General features: G+C 47.1%; 1 protein-coding gene across 3 annotated transcripts in view; it reads right to left on the bottom strand.

Annotated features, from left to right (window-relative positions):
- The window catches only part of LOC102386556 (protocadherin gamma-C5-like), a 57,025-nt gene that overhangs the window by 6,728 nt on the left and 32,891 nt on the right, over positions 1 to 17,406 (bottom strand). For all 3 annotated transcript variants that reach the window (XM_025193930.1, XM_025193932.1, XM_025193929.1), the window contains one exon: positions 11,315 to 11,403. In XM_025193930.1, coding sequence (XP_025049715.1) covers positions 11,315 to 11,403 — 89 coding nt within the window. The remainder of the gene's footprint in view (positions 1 to 11,314; positions 11,404 to 17,406) is intronic.

Genomic DNA, 17,406 nt, shown 5'->3' with positions numbered 1-17,406 from the left:
GGGGGTGGCATTCACTTATATAGTAAGATCTTTGTTAACCAGGTGAAATACAGGCAGTTCTTGACTTACAGTATTTTGAGTTACAACGTTTCACACTTACAACCTTTATAAATTGACACCCTGTTTCAACTTAATGATGTCAGTTTCAACTTTACAATGCTTGATCCGATGCAAGGCCATGCCAGTGAACAAGTTCATTGCATCACTCATCTCCCTAGAGAACATCTGTCCAAACTTCCTTGGACACTTTCTTTAAGAAAGCAGACAAGACTCCAGAAAAACCTGCAGCCGAGGCTCTTGAGAAGACTCCAGTCAAGAACCCTTCACAAAGTCCAACCAAGAGCCCTTCAAAAAGTCCAGCAAAATCACCTTAAAGAAATCCTTCCATATCAATATGATTGCTATTTACAATATAGATACATTAATGTAGCTATATTACTCATCTATAATTGATCGAGTACAAAATTCTGGAGTATTTTTGGTGAAAATAGGGTATTGGGCCTTGGTTCAGGAACCAATCCCACATTTATACAATTGTTTCTTATGAGGAAATTGGTTCCGAGTTGCAACGCTTTGATTTAAGATGCGGTTTTCAGGAACCAATTGTATCGTAAGTCCAAGGACTGCACGTACTTGGATTTACATACTTTTTAAAGGGTCCCAAACTCTTCTGTAATTTTAAAAGCTGGCTTTTGGCATTCCAATTAGATTTACAGATCTTAAGGGGCCAACATTGGAATACCCAATTTAACTCTTAAAGCAGGGATTAAAGTCAATGCATTCAATGTCATCTAGGTCTCAGAAAGACAATGAGGGCTGCATGACATACACAAAGGGTGCATCTACATGAGATGCTTTACTGTTCAGTAGAGCTAATTACTGAGCAGTATGCATCTGTGTCCACATGTGCAGACGCTTACTGCACAGTAAATGGCTCTAATCATGAGTAAATTTATTACCTGCAAACGCAAGTAGCAAATTTACTTGAGATTAGTAACTGCACAGTAGTGCACGTGTAGACCTCTGATTGGGAGCAAATGTGCTCCCAGAAAGCCTAACAGCAGGCAGCAGGGGGCAGGAAATTGCTCCCTGCCCTGGGAAGCTGCCTGCTGCCAGGGTGCGGGGACAATGTCCCCCTGCCCTGGCAGCAGAGAGCTCCAACATCTGCTCTGTAGTCATGGGGCCAGTGCTGGGAGATCCTTATCTCCCAGCACGATCCCCACAGTTGCGGGACCCAAACTGGGAGATCCTTATCTCCCAATGCCAGCTCTGTGGTCACAGAGCTGGTTCTGGGAGATAACGATCTACTAGCCTGGGTCCTGTGACTGTGAGGCTTGAGGTGGGAGATAAGGATCACCCATCCCAGGCACCACAATATGCTCCTGGATCCCAGATTGGGGGCTGGAAGGTCCCTGCTGGCAGGGGCTAGGGAGCCTGTTCCCTACCCAGGTCCATGATCACAGAGCTGGACAGTGAACAGGCTCTCCAGTATGTTCCCCATCTAGCTCTATGACTACAGAGCTGAGCAGGGAACAGGTTCTCCAGCCCCCACCCCATGATCATGGAGGTGGGGCTGGGAATTGTCTCGGTCAGGGACAGGTCTTAGCCCTGTGCCCCGATTCAGCAATCAAGGTCCAGGACTTGGAAAGAGCTGCAGGGGTGGGGCAGGTCCCAGCCCCCTGCCCTATCTGCCAGCGGGGCAGCTAGTAGCAAGCCCCCAGCTGGGCAGGGAATCCCTGCCCAGTCAGGGGCTCGTTCCTAGCTGCCCCACCAGTGGATCAGGGCAGGGGTTTGGGACCTGCCCCTCCCCCATTGGCAACATGCAGGGGGTGCTTGTGGGTGCATGTGGATCCCCTGAATGTGGTGGTGCACCCCCTGCAAAAAGGCACCACCAACACTGCCCACGGCGCCTGTGGGCAGTCGCCACTCAGCACCCGCCCCCACCGCCAACACCACCAGTGGTGTCTGCGGGCAGTCCATGATTGCCGCTGGCCATTGCCGACACTGCCAGCGGCATCTGTGGGTGGTTGCCGAAGGCCAGTTGGTGCTCGCCACCTCCTCTCCCCTGCTGCTGACAGCACTGCAGCCGCTTGTGGGAGCTCACTGCTTGCTGCCACCATGCTCCCAGCACCAACAGTGCTGCTGCCGCCTGTGGGAGCTTGCCATGACCCCTAGCCTCTGGGGGCACGTGGTGTTCATGCCCTCCCCTGCAGCTATTTTCAACTCCCCTGCCCCTGACTGGGGACCCGGGGACAGGAGCTCCCTGCTGCTGGAGCAGGGGGACATTGTCCCTGCCCCAGCAGCAAGTAGGGAGCGATGTCCCAGCCCCCACCAGGAGACAGCCGTCTCCTAGCCAGGTGCTCCCTGCCAGTCGGGGCAGGAGTAGATCACTGCCAAGAGGAGCAAATGTGCTCCCGAGACCTTGCATGCAACAGACACCTGCCCAGGAGTGTTTACTCACAAGTTGTTTACTTGCAAGTAAACTGCTTCCAAATCAAATGAATGTGTAGACACCCCCAAAGTATACTACAAGGAAATTTCATTTTGGACTTTACGATGAAATCAGTCAAGATCTCTTGTGGTTTATGATTATTTTTGAATCCCAGCAGGAATTAATGACTAAACTCTCTTTCACTTTGCATGTTTAAGTGGTGCATATGCAGCTACATAATTGCAGTTTTTGGTATTTACGCACCATTTGGGATTCTATTTCATTCATTCTACTGAGTTACATGTTCCATGCTTTGTCCTCTTTCTCCTGTCCCCCCATAGCTTCATCTCTGGGCTGCCCAGCAGGACAGCTTCAAGGCAATGGCCAAAGCAAACTCTGGTTAAAGCTTGGCCCATGACTTGGAATTTAGAAGTGTTTGCTGGGAAGCAGAAGATACAGTTTCAAATCCTCTCAGGGTGAATAGGGTCTAAAACAGTGGCTCCCAACCTTCTTTTTGCTACCCTAAATCTGGGTCGTGACCCCTGCCCCCACTGCTGACTCACTCATGCTCGGCAGCACAAACAGAGCCCAGGCTGGGCTGGGATTGCAGGGAAGGTGGGGGTTTGGCAGTGGCGGCAAGAGCTGCATGGACTGTGCACTGGGAGAGCCCTGCAGGTGGGAGAGGTGGAGCGAAAGGTGGACCACCCGCGACCCTGATTTGGGTTGCGACCTGAGGCTGGGAGCCACTGGTCTAAAACCTGGGTCTCCTGTGCCCTGGCTAAAAGGTGGAGAGCCTATCTCTTCCCTGCCATCATGGGTTTTGCCCATCTAATATTTTGGGAGTTGCCTGGTGTTACATGCACACCTGAGTGGTTCTATTTCCTTGGGCAGCTTCCCAGGCGCGCAGCAGATGCTGAGTAGGCTCACATGGACAGTGTGGAATTTCAAATTGTGCATAAGTGCTGAAAACTGCAGTTCCACAGTCACATACATGGCATTTAGGCACATAAAGTGTGACAGGATTTATCCCTTAGCATTTTGTGATATTTGGCTACTGATCTATTCTCTTATGGACTTGTGTCTAGATAGATTAGATGATTAGCATTGCTTTTAGGAATTTACATAGGGGGCACATGCATTTTAATTATATTTATTGCTATTTCTCCAAGCTTAGTTTTATTGTTCACTCCTTGGAGAGTGTTTAAACATCTTTCACCTTCTTCTTATTTGAAATGTACTCAGAGTTCAGTTAATTGTTATTCTCAACAACAGTTAATGCACCAATTCATTTATATACCCTCAGGGTAAACTGAACACTTTACACATATTTATGTCCAGACTTGACTGCAAACAAAAGAAGAGTCTGTAACTTTGGTTTTTATTTTTTCCAGCAGTGGGGGTGGAGGTGCTATAATGTTACTGAGAGAAAGTATTCCAGTGACCCACTGAAAATGTGAAGTGGAACAAGAAGAAGGAATAGCCTGTAATCAGCATGCAGAACAGCTTCCGGTAAGGAAGGGGCCTGTGAAGTTCACAGGTTGCCAGAGAAGCTAGTTTTCCCAGAGTAAGAATTATCAGAGAACTGAATGGGCTGTCTCTAGTATCACTAGATTATGACTGCAGAGAAGGGAGACCAAGAAAACACAGGGGCATAATTCAGCATTGAGCTGCTATTTTTCAAGCAAAGAATTTCAAATGCTGGTAACACATTTTAATGAAGATTCATGTTCAGAGAGGCATTACTTGCCAGGACTGTACCAAGAGCAGTTGTTTCTTTCCCTTCCCTTTATACTTTATGGCTCTAAGGCTTTGGCAGTAGACAGCACACAGGAGCAGCAGCTGAAACTTAGCACTGTTGAGGGGAAATGTAACCTAATTTTTTTGCTGCGGACACATATCTGAGTGGGCAAAAAACCCTCCTGTTTTTGGTGTAAAAAATGGAGTGACATCTCCCCCCACCAGCGGCAAATCCTGCTTCCACTCCATAGGACTACATTTCCCAGAATGCCATTCACTCACTAAGCCGACAAGGTTCTTTAGGTGAATCTGACATCTTTTATTAGACCAACTTAAATAGTTGGGGAAAAAAATGTCTTCTTTTTTTTAGCAAGCTTTCAGGTTTAAAAATCCATTGTCAGGCTGAGGAAGAGAAGCTTCCTCAGCCTGATGAAGGTTTTTTAAACCCAAAAGCTTGCTAAAAAATTTTTTTTTTTATTTCCCAACTATTTACGTTGGTCTAATAAAAGATATCAGATTCACCCAAAGAACCTTGTCTGCCTATATCCTTAGACCAACATGGCTACAACCTACACCCCTTCACTCACTAACACTCCTGTGCTGACCTGCTTGCTGCCAGGGCTGAAGTGGGACAGTACAAGGAAGAGTGGGAATAGGGCGATGGGAGGATGAAGCACCCCCATTCCATTCCTCCTCTACTCCATTTTTCCCGCCCCTGCTTCCCCACTTCCTGATTATGCAGTGCTCAGGGTTGGTGCCCCACTCACCATAGGCACTGACTCTGTGGGTGTTCTAAGGTTCAAGTACCCACTGAAAAAAATTAGCAGGTGCTAGGGATCAAGCACCCAGTGAAAAAAATTAGTGGGTGCTCAGCACCCATAAGCCATGTTGGGTGAGCCAGGCTGAAGTAACGCACTGCCTCTTCTGGGCATGCGTGGGGATTGGTGCAGGAATACACACAAAAAAAAGCACCCACTGGCAAAAACCAAAGTCAGCACTTATGCCACCCACCCATCCTTATGGTACTGTTCATATTCAGTCTTTATCAATAACAATCCAAGCCGGCTGCAGTTTGTGATATCATTATAGGAAGGTACATGTCTAGCTTCACATTTCATGACACTCCTTAAAGGTGACCTTCCCTTACACAGTCAATTACTCTAAATTGTCTTAGGGTTCTTACAGTCAAAGTGAGATGAAGAAAACTAATTACGTTATATGCTATTTTAAATTTGACAAAAACAACCAACTCCTGTCTCTGTTTTTCTTATAAGCTGAGCGCAAGCTGGCTAATACAACAAGCTTCAGCAGCTTATCCCCTGAACACTTCACACTGTGGCTCTAGGAGGACTTTCAGTGGAAGCAGATATAGAGATTATTATTTAACCAGTTGCAATACATCTTAGAAAGCCATGCTGCTGCCTGCAGACAGTAGTGTCTGCCCCACTACTCTGGCCCCATGCATGGCTGTCTCAGACTTGGTTTCTACCATTAGAATTGAAGCACTTTTTCTTCCACTGCACATCTACCTGCATCAATTCAAAAATAGTTTAAAAGTCCAAATTATTTTTAAATGAGCATCCCTACCACTAGATACCATCAGACATCCAGCCTTTAGTGGTCCTTTAAGACTCATCTTGTGTATTTCTCTGCCTCAGGAGATGGGTGTTTCTCTTCAGACTTTTCAATTATTTAAGACTTGTAAAAGCAATGTGTAAATGAAAGCATTTCAGTTGGCTAGCAAAGCCCACTCCATATGGATGTGTCACAGCACCATGGGTGAGGGACTGGTTTCTGGAGCTGCTTTCCTCCCTTCCCCCCACACATACTGGAGGTGCCATATGCTCAGGGAAGAGAAAATACCAAAAGAAAGGAGGACATTTCTGAAATGCTGTTACAGTCAGAAAAGAGGCTCTCTAAAAATGGCATTTGCTTATGCTGTACTGGTTTAGATTTGTTGCCTTCTCTGAAAGAGATGACTTTTTTATTGCTGTTCCCTCATGTTAGCCCTGCAAAGCCCACCCAGCAAGAGAGAAGAAGCAGGAGGCTAGCCTACTTCACCGTCATCAATATATTTGACCCATTTTAGTTGCTGAAACCTTAGACTGGATAACTGCCTGAACCATGAAGAAGCCTCCAAAGAGGAGTAGAAGAGCAGAACTCCAGGGCTGGATCCAGACATGTAGGCACGTGCTAATTTGCAACACTGGAGCAAAATTTGCTACCAGGATGTCCTGGTAACAAACAAACAAACAAAAAAAACACTTGGAAAAAAAGTGGCACAATGCATTCCAAAGTGCCATGTAGGGCTGCCTGCTTCCTTGTCTCTGCCTGCTGTAGAGCCCCTGCACAGAGGCACCCTGAGCTCCAGCCAGCCTCTCCTTGGCTGGCTGAGGTGTAGCCTACCTTGAGATGGGGGAGCACACAGCCCTGGGCTGGCTGCTCCCCTGTCTCTGCATGCCTCAGTACAGGGGCTCCACTGTGGAGCCCCCATGATAAGGCATGTGGAGCCTCTATCTCAAGGCACACTGTACCCCGGCCAGCTGCTCCTCAGGTGGCTGGGGCACAGCATGCCTTGAGAGGAGGGAGCAGCAAACCCTAAGCTGGCTGTAGAGGCTGCCTGCCAGCTGGCTTTGCACTTGAGCACCATGTGACCAGCCAGCCGTGCCCCCCCAGCACATGGAACACTGGGATAATGTGTCCCATTGCAAAATGCATGTCCAGGAATGTGCACTGCAGCACAAAGTAGCAGCGCAAATTTGTGCCACTACTGTTTGTGCTGCTGCAAATGCACGCCCTTGCTCATGTATATGCAGCCCAGGAGGCTGACCCTGCAACTGTGGGGCAGCTTCCAGTTAACAGTAGAGACGTTTTGGGAGCTGGGGAAGGGGCCTCAGACCCAGACTACAGAGATAGCATCACTTTTGCTAAACTCCACTAGATTAATTTAACTCACTATCATGTATATGAAACCCCCCACATTTCAAAATGGTGGCATGGGCGCTTTAACTAAACTTCATCGAATGAGCTTTAGGTAAGGTGCCCCTGCATCCATTTTGAAACCCCTGGGAGGCTTAATACATGTGACGGTGAGACATTTTAATTAGAGCTGCTGTCTGGGAACTGCTCTAATTAAAATGCTTCCCCCCCTGCCACCTCCAAGCATGTTTATAGGCAACTTTGGAGGGGCCACGTGAACAACAACAGTGCTGCTCCCAGCCCAGCTGCCACCACTGCCGCTGTCCAGGGCTCAAGCCTTGGTGTAATGCCTCTGCCTGCCAGCATGATCTGCCTGGTGCACTGATACCTTTGTGTATGTTGTCCTGCAGCTACTGACTGACAGCCTTGAACAGGGCCCAGAGGGAGTCAGTGCAAGTAAACTGTACAGACTCCCAAGTAGATTGAATCTACATAGCATGGTCAATTTACTGCTCTGTCATCTCCTACATGGAAGAGGGGATTCTGTAGAAGCCTAAGCAAGAGGAGGGGCATAGCCCTGTAGGGGTATCACCCTTCCCCTTCTGGCCTGGAAGGTGGCAGCTTATACACAGTACAAGAAGCCCTCTTCCCATGCTGGCTTTCATCCAGCATAGCATCTAAGCATATGCTTAATGCTAAGCATGTGGATAGTGCTGCTCAAGTAAATGGGACTCTAGCAGGTTTAAATGGCACGCACCAGGTGCATCTACACATTCATTAATGTGCTTTTGCTACTGCACATTAAAGTTAGTACCTCTAATGTGAGGTATTAACTAAATGAGCATTAGGATCCCCTAATGTGCAGTAGCAAAAACTATGTTTTGGAAGGTTATGGAAAGATGGAAAGTTATTTTTGTTTCAAAATTTCTGCTGGATTTTATTTTAAAATACTAAAAAATAATCAAAATGTTCAAATGTGAACTAATATTTTTTACTTTTTAAATCCAAAGTGAATTAGAATAAACTGGAAATTAAAAAAACCAAAACTGTGCTGGCCCCGAGCAATTCTCCCCAGTGCCAGAATTGCCAATTAATTGAAAAATCCATTAATCATGGGCTTTACTGCAAATTCCATGTACTTTGGTGAGAACAGGAACTCCTACTCCGTCTCCAGCCAAATGCCAAATAAAGAGAGATGGAGGTAGGCGGTCCTGGCCCTGTATCTGTTAACAAAGCCATACTCAGGGACAGTATTTTGCTTTGCTCCAAAGGATGGAACAGATCTCAGAAGCCTGTGCTTGTTCAAGGGGTCTAAGCCATCACTGCAGGACATTTTGACTAAGCCCAATGGCAAAAATGACACAATCCAGTTTATCATGTGCAGCAGAGATTTGCCAAAACAAGGTTGTTTGCTCTTAGCCGGCACATCTACACATTAATGTGTCTGAATAAATTCCAGTGCAGTTCACAAAGGAGTTTATTGCTCCCGGGTGCAGCGTTTACATGAACTGCTGAACATTGAGACAGGGCAGAGCAACTGCAGCTAGCAGGGGGCCCTAGGGGTCAGCCTGCCAGCCTGGGGCTACTCCAACCCAGCCCAACGCACTATGGAGGGGTTTGCTGGGGCACAAGGGAAGCACCCTTGTGTTCATCCAGCCTGTCAGTGTCTACATATGCATTGCAGCAGAGTAAATAACTCCACTGTCGGATAGTACTTGTGGCTGGCAATACTATCCTACAGCAGAGTTAATTAGTTTACTCTGTCCTAATAGCACTGCACGTGTAGACAGTGATGTTTTACTGCTGAGCTAATTACTCAACTCTGCAGTAAACATCTTGTGTAGACACATCCAGTTACATGTAAACTGATGCACAGTTTGGAAATAATCCACTTGGCTTTTAAATTGTAGGGACTACATGGATGGCATTTAGGAAAATAATCATTTTATTTTTAAAGCAAGGAAATTTGATCTGGAGTCAGTGAGATATGGTAACCATATGGCCCCCCTGAGGCAATCTTTACTGGGTCTTTTTTAAGAACAGAACCACATTTTTACATGGTTTAATTTCTTAAAAATATAGAAAAGCAAACAAATCTAATGCCCAGGACCCTCATCTCCTTAACTGACTGCAGCAGCTGTCTGCTTGTGCTGCACTGTGTCTAAACAGAGGCTTTCAGGGTGACAAAGTTCAGACTAAGGCAGCTCTCCAAAGAAGCAAGGCCAATTTTAAACCACAGTCTCAGAATTGTTCTCCCAAGAATGTAACGAAAATATTATAAGCATTTTAATCTGCACATTATGGTTATGCTGAGTTTTTTTCTCCCTATTTTAAAATGAATGTCAGTGTTTTATGGCTCTTCTTTTATTTCTATTTTTACAATTTAGAGGGAGAAGACTTGACTAGTTTGTAAAAAAAGGCATTATGCAAAATAGGTAGCCTCTATCTTCAAGTGTGTGTTTTAATGCCTTTTGTTTCTTCAATAAAAATGAAACCAGATTATACAGCAACAAAAGTACATCTATAGTTTCTATCGCTCTCACAAAAAATAGCCACTAATGTAAAACAAAACAAAAAATAAAACCAAAACCAAACAATCCCTCAAACCATTCTCTTCCCAACCACCAGAATCATAATAATCACAACAGAAATACTTGAAAGATGTTGTACACCCCTGAAACATGGAAGATGCCAAGTTTTAGCCAATTTTGGATTTTAAACTTCATTGCAGAACAACAAGGAAGTTTTTTTACCTCCCTGCCTGCCATCTGACACCTCCAGGGAAGGAATTCTACCTGATCAACACATCAAAGAGCTACTCAACACAGCTCACAAAGACAATCTCATGGACCCAGGGGGACAGCCTTCCATCTTCAGCTCCCTCTGTGCAAAAATTAAGTTTATTTCCTACCTATAGGGACTTTTTACCATCTTGTACCATCTACACTTTTCCCAGAGCCTGATGAAGGGACTTTGATCCTGAAAGCTTTCAGAAAAGGACAATTTTCTTGCCATTTTCCAGCTGGTCTAATAAAAGGTATCATTTTGGAACCAAGAGTTCTAGTTTTTTGTATGAAATATGTTGAGGCAGATTTTCAGTCATGCATCAAGCCCCCTCTCTTTCTTTGTCAGCAATATAAATGTGCCGGCACTTCAGTATTTGCAATGAACTAACAACTAGAATAATGCTGAGCTATATGAGTAGGGACCAAGGATTAAGTCTATCTATGACAAATTAGGTACAAAAGTAGGTACAAAAATACTCCTGTAAAAAAAGAAGGTTTTGTTTTGTAAATGTAGACCTCTATTGAAATATGTATGCATCTCTCTCTCTCTTTCCTTCAGGTAAAATGCATGCATGCACACACACACACACACACACACACACACAGATGTGGGAATAGACTGCACACCAACCTTCTATGAGGTTCTTATATCTTCTTCTGAAGTACTCCGTGCTAGTTTGATTCCAGGAAAGACAGATGAGAATGGCAATTCTTGTTTCCCTACTACTGTGATTTTGCCCAATTTCTATCCACATCCACATCTACCAACCTTGCTTCTTCCATCAAAGTCCCAACACAAATTTATCCTCTTTCATGTGCTCGCTCCTACCCTGGGGGACTTCAAAAGGAGGCTAGATAATCACCTAGTTGGGGTCGTTTGACCCCAGCATTCTTTCCTGCCCATGGCAGGGGGTCGGACTTGATGATCTGCTCAGGTCTCTTCTGACCCTACCTACTATGAAACTATGAAACTATGGATGCATTGAATCAGGCACTGAATTTGTTCTTTTTGGGATCAAGCTTACTACCCAGCTATAAATACACATTTTTTAAAAGACAAAAGGCACCCCAAGCCCTGGGTTTTCTATTCACTAGCACTATTTTATGAATCATGCCCCATTTTCTTGAGCGTGTAGTAGTTATAATTTGGTTGCTGAAGACACCCAGCCTTCAGGCTATTGCCCTACAACACAATGGAAGCATAATGATTATCTCATACCAGCTGTGTTAATCGTGCCTGATTCACATCTCTTTTGCATGTTTATACAGTAGTGAATGGTATTCAAACAGTATCTTCTTAGAAGTACTTTAGAAATTATTGCAGTCTGCCCAGTCACTGTAAACTATGGATAGTTCAAGTGCAAAAGTTCCGAACGCATTCACATTAAATGTCTGTATTATTAAAAATATTGCAATTAGCTTATGATTAATAGATACTGACCATTTGCTGATGCCATGATCATGGCTTGAAGCATTTCAGTATCAAACTGGTTGTTTGGCCAAGCTCCACCTTCTTCTCCATTCTGTGAGCTAAGGAGAAACAAAACAAACACAGAATTACAAGGACAGAAACTGGAGCAGGGCCTGGGTTGGATGACAGGGATTTTATCAGCAAGTATAAAGTACCAAACAATGTTGATTCTTATAAGCAAACCTGTCAATAAAGCACTGTGGAGCTAAGGCATTTTCCAAGGTCTCTCTTTTTTGGGGCTTCTCAAGAAAAACAATCATTAAACACCTGTTTTTTAAAGGTAGTTCACTGACTACAAATGTAGGTAAGATCCTAGGGTGGAATTCAATTTCCTTTTGTGCATCTAGCTTTCTAAATGTGTGAGTGGAATTTCTGGCACTTACATGCAGGTTGTGAACCTACTCTCCCCTGGACTGTAGAAGTATAGGAAGTGTAAGTGTGCACACCTAGACAGAATGGATGTGTGTATATAACCACATACTTGCAGTAGGTTATACACCGGGTGGGCAAGTATGTGGCTATGTACACGCATCCATTCTGGACACATTACCTGTGACAAAGTAATGAAAATGTAGTTTTCCAAAAGCCCATAATTGGTGGATGCTAGACTCCAGATGATGAAGAGCCCCCAACCCCCCATTTTTACTCCAGTACTTAAGTAGTTTGGAAGCAGGAGATACAGGCTCTAAACCCTTCTCAGGTATGGTGAGTTTGAACCTTCCCCTCTCTGACTTCCAAGCATGTTACACTAGTCACTAAACCATGTGTTTGGCCAGTGATTGCCAAAAGGTGTGCCACAACACACTAGAATGATAGAAATGTGCCATAAGATCCCCCATGTGAGGAGATAAATTAGGTGTAGGCAATTATTTTGGCTGCATTTTGGTGAGCTTTGAGGGCTGCACATATAAAACCAGTGGTGAAGTTATCATTTTAACAAATTATACATAAAAACAAACCATATGCAAAAAACCAAACATCTGCTATGACATACTTTAATTTGATTAATTTTTCACCCTGATTTATGCTTTCTTGAGTAGTGTATACAGAGAAGATTGCATAACGGCTCAAAATAAAGTCTTTCTCCCAAGGGAAAAAAAAATCAACCAGCAGGACACTCAGCCAAGAGGGGACACCCCCACCCCAACCCCCAGCAGAGCCCTGCCACTGCCCAAACGCCCCCCAAATCACAAGAAAGCTCCTGCCTGCACCCTGATATGCCCCTCAGGAGCCACCTGCACCCCAAACCCTCCTGCCTTCCACCCCTTTCTGCCCACACTTGCCCCCACAAAGCTTAAGGAAGCCCAGCAGCCCCCTCCAGCCTGCCCCAGCTCCCTGCCAGGGCCATGCAGGTTGTGCTCACCTGTAGCCTGGGGGTCCATCTTCCCCCAGGAGGAGCCTCAGCCCCAGCCCCAGGCCCAGCCCCAGCCCCAACCCAAGGCCACGAGGGGTGGTCTCACCTGGGAGGACAGGATGGGAGCAGAGTTGGCTGCAGCTGGGAGGTGACAGGTGGCTGGGCTGGCTTGTGGTGCTACATGGGACAAAGCAAGAGGCAGGGCCAAGGACTGGGGTTAGGATAGGAACTTCAGCTGCTGGGAGGCACTGAGGAAGCTTCACTGCCTCTGGGCATAGGTGTGGCCTAGTTCTAGTGCCCAAGGTGGCTCCTGCCAGTTCTGAGTCACAGGCAGGTGAGGTGCTGCTGGCCCAGCCTGAGCGGGGGTGCCAGGGCCCAAACACATCTTGCTTAGGGCCTACTGTGTGAAGCCGGGCCGGTGGGTGGGGCTGCTTCTACCCATTTTCCCCTGTGGCACCAGCAGAGGCCAGGGCTAGAGCTGCCAGGGCCTGAGCATGGTTCACCCAAGGCTTGTTGCATGGTGCTGGGGGGCAGGGCAGGACAGTTTCTGCTCAGCATTCCCTGTGGCGCCAATAGAGGCCAGAGCTGAAGCTGCCACTGATGCTGCCCACCCATAGACTGGATAGAATCAATCAATTGGCAGGCTGGATACAGCCTGTGGACTGTATTTTGCCCACCCCACCTGAGGTAAATGCTCTCCTCCTTCATCCAGCACCCTGCACCTGCCTCATCTACTCCACTGGTGCCTACAGCTACTCTTCTGGGAACAGCTGCTGTTGTTACAGGGGACCCTGCACTTTCCTGCCCCCAGGCAGCCCCTTTGGTGGCTGCCTTGCCAGTGCTCCTAGCATTATGCTCTGCTACGAATGGATGCAGAAATATACACACACACACACACACACACACACACACACACAGAGTATCCTGCATAAACTTTTCTTCACATACTTTAAACACATTTAAAACCTGCACAACTGTTACAATAGATGCACCCGTGCATCCGTGCACCCATGCTCCTGCACACCCATCCACATTCCTTTCCCTAACACAGTCTCTTAGTTCTCACCCCTATGTTGGGGTTTACATTCACTGCTTATTCACTGGCCTTATTGCTGTCACTGTTGCAGTTCCGCTGCTGCTGACCCTGCTGCTGTCATCATCACTGTCTTGGGGTCCGGTTGTGTCACTGTTGTCTTCAGTATCTCTGACCACTTCCCCTCTTGGGGTGTCTTTGACCAGCCTGTGCCAAGTGTCCCTTTGCCAGGTGGAGTTGGCTGCATCTTCTCCATCTTCTCCCACCGATTTCCTGTAGTAGGACTGGAGTTTGCTCAGAAACATTTTAACACAGTCTGTTTCCTCGAACATCAGTAGGTTCCTGCATTTCCAGAGGGCGCTCCTGACGCAGGACACAAACTGGTCCAGGCGGGTTGTCAGGGACCCCTGATGTTTAGTCAGGAGTCTGTACAGTGCTGCCTCCCTCGTCATCAGCCTGACTCCTGTCACCTCTTTGCAGAGCTGGTTTACCTTTTCCTACACCCTCTTGGTGTAGGGGCAGAGTCATAGGAGGTGGCCAGTGGTCTCTCTTTCACCTTGGCAGATTTCCCTGGGGCATCTGAGACAAGTCCCTTGCCCCTCTCTGTCTCCAAACCCTCACTGGGAGTGTGCGGTGAGCTATTAGCCAGTTCAGGTCTCTGTGGTCCTTCCGTAGGTCCTTGTAGAAGATCTGGTCCCAGACAGCCTGGCAGTTGTCTTTGGGGAGCAGCTCCATGGTCAATAGCCTGTTTCTGTCTCTGACTGCTTTCTGTATCTTCCTGTGGTTGATCACCATCACTGGGTTTTCCTTTTGTAGCTTGTACTCGCTCCAGAACTCGTTCAGGACCCTATAGAACCTGGGGTGTTCCATGATCCAGGGTCTCCCATTGGTTGACACATATACCCCCCCACCTCTCAGAAGGTGACCTGCAAAATACTTGATAAGACAGGCTGTTTTGGTTTCTGGCCCGGTCACCAGCTTGCAGATATAGCTTGTGTGCTGTGCCCACAGGAACAGGTGGATGTCTGGCATCCCCCTGCCCCTGGTCCGTTTCTTTTTTTGTAGGGTCTTCCTTGCCACCTTCTCCATTCTGGATCCCCAGAAGAAAATGCACATGGCTCTCTGGATTCTGTGGATGATACGCTTTGGAGGGGGGAAGATGAGTGCAGTGGACAGAAGCACTGGGAGCAATATCGCCTTCATGAGCACTACATGCCCCCCCTACCCCCCCAATGAAGAGGTGGCACACGTGCCACAGACCCAAACTCTGCTTCACCTTGGCCTCCTTCTTCTCCCAGCCTCTCTTTCCATTTAGCTCAGGGTTGAATTCCACCCTGAGGATCCTGACCCCCTTGCAGAGAACCAAGACTTTCAGGGACTCCAGGTCCCTGAGCTCACCCACAGCCAAGCAGGTGCTTTTGCTCACGTTGAGCTTGGCCCCTACTGTTGCTTCATAGACCCATGTGTGCCACAGGGCTCTTTCTACTGAACACTTATTCTGGCATAGGATGTTCAGGTTGTCCATGTAGGCTAGGACCTGGTCTCTTCCCTGCTTCTGCTGGGGATCTGGACTCTGCTCATCCTGGGGTCCTGCCTGATGAACTGGGCCAGGGGTTCAATGGTGCAGCTGAAAAGGATTGGAGAGAGCGGGCAGTCCTGGTGGACCCCCAACTCTATTGCAATCCGTGAGCTCAAGAACCCATTGACCAGCACCTCGCTGCTCTAAGCAGAAGTGGCCTTAGGGGTAAGCAATGTGGGCGTCTGCCCAGGATGCTGTGGTCAGGGGGATGCCAAACACCCACACACATGCAAACATCTATGAGCAGCCCGCACTCCCAGCAGTGCTCTCCCTCTGCCCCACTCCAGCTGATCCCTGTCCCAGGCACAAGGAGTGATGACCAGCCCATCCCACCCCCTGCTTCCAGCTGCTGCTCAAGGAACGCAGGCTAGGAATGCGCTGGTGCGGTAGTACCTGCTCCAGGCCACCTGCCTTGCTCTGGCACAGCAGCAGTGGTGCCTGCCTGCCTGGCATACCATGCTGCTCCACCTCCCCACTGGACTGTGCCCCATGTCCCTGCCTGCCTGCTCTGCCTCTGCCTGCAGCAGCATTGCTAACTTGGAGGGGGGTGCCAAAATACAAGTTCACCCAGGGCACCATTTTCCCTAAGGCGCCACATAGATGGAGCCATGCTTTGCAGCCTGGTTTATCTCCACTCCTCCTACAGTCCCTTGGCTAGCAGGAGGAGTTTTGGGTGGGCACTGGCATGCAACGAGCAGCAAGGGCTGCTCTTGTCTCCTCAGGTATAGACTAGGGTTTGGGAGGGGACAGAACAGAAAGAGCAGGGCATGACAGGGTGAGGCCCTGCCCCTGTTGCCCTTAAGTGGCACCAGCTTAAGGCTCTCCTCCATATCTTTTCTGAATGTAGATCTATCTCAGTGCACATTTGCAGTTGGGGTACCATGACATTCAGAAAAGTTATGGAGGGGAGCCTTGAGGGTAAAAAGGTTGAAAATCACTGGTATAGAAGCTAATCTTTTGCTTAAAGAAATATGTATATATGTAATTTTTTTGAAAGTATGTCCCTGGTATGGTTTCCTTTGGCAGGGGAATGCTTTGGAAAAAAATATATCCACACACAAATACACACTTACACCTTTTCTGCTGTAAGAATGAAGTGTGCTACCAATTTTAATCCATAAGAAAGTGTGCTCCAGGTATCAGAAGTTTGGGAAACACGGGGGTAGGTATTACTTGGATTCCCCGCACTTGGCTCTCTGGACAGCTAAAAAAAATTCAGAACCATGAGGAAGGGACCAAACTAGATGGTATGACTATCAGTGAGAAGACTGCTGCCCTTGAAGGAAGTAGGTCATAGACTTTAGCCTGGAGTCTTGCTCTTACTGTGCCAGAAGCTTCCTTAGTTACTATTAAATGCAAGAGGCAGTGGCTTAGCCTCAGAAGGAGTGCAGGAGAGAGTCTTAGATATTGCTTGATGGTGATGAGAGTAGTCTCCTTGGAAGTCTAAACTGGCAAGAGGGACACAGAACCCAGGTCTTGTGCTTCCTGGGCAAGCGACTTAATCACTCGGCTATTGAGGCTAAAATGTGAGGAGATTCTCTTCCCCGCCATGCATTTTTATTGGGCCTTATGCTCAGGTATGGGCATACTTACTTTTGTATATACTCAGTCAGTGCACAGCCCTACTGTGTATGTTGAGTTTCCATGTGTATACTTATGCAGGCACAGAATAAATTCAGGGCCAAAAATGGCCAGAGACGGCTGGAGCATTGCCATTTCAGCACAAAAAATGAAAAAGGATTCTGTCTCTAGCAAAAATGCCTGTTTTTTCTATGTATTAAGCATGTAAATGGACTTGGGTGCCTAAATGTGATTCTGTTCTACCTTGTTCAAATCCCTGAAAAAAAGTTAATACAAAAGTTGGAGGCGGGGGTCATCACTGCTTTTATTGTGATTTGGTCTTAAGGGTCAGATGATGGTGTATTACAAAAGTAGTTGCATTAATGTAGGGATGTCAAACATACTGCTCATGGGTCAAAGCCCCACCATGTGGATCCTGGTACTGCCTCTGGGTCTGATTAGACCCACATAGGGCACAGTGTGTCTGTGGCGTGGAGTCAGTCTGCAGGCCAGATCTGGCCCATGGACCCCTTCTC

The sequence above is a fragment of the Alligator sinensis genome, unplaced genomic scaffold (genome assembly GCF_000455745.1).
Source record: "Alligator sinensis unplaced genomic scaffold, ASM45574v1 scaffold1191_1, whole genome shotgun sequence".
Lineage (NCBI taxonomy): Eukaryota > Metazoa > Chordata > Crocodylia > Alligatoridae > Alligator > Alligator sinensis.
Note: the sequence above shows the minus strand (reverse complement) of the source record. Positions and strands in the feature narration are given on the sequence as shown.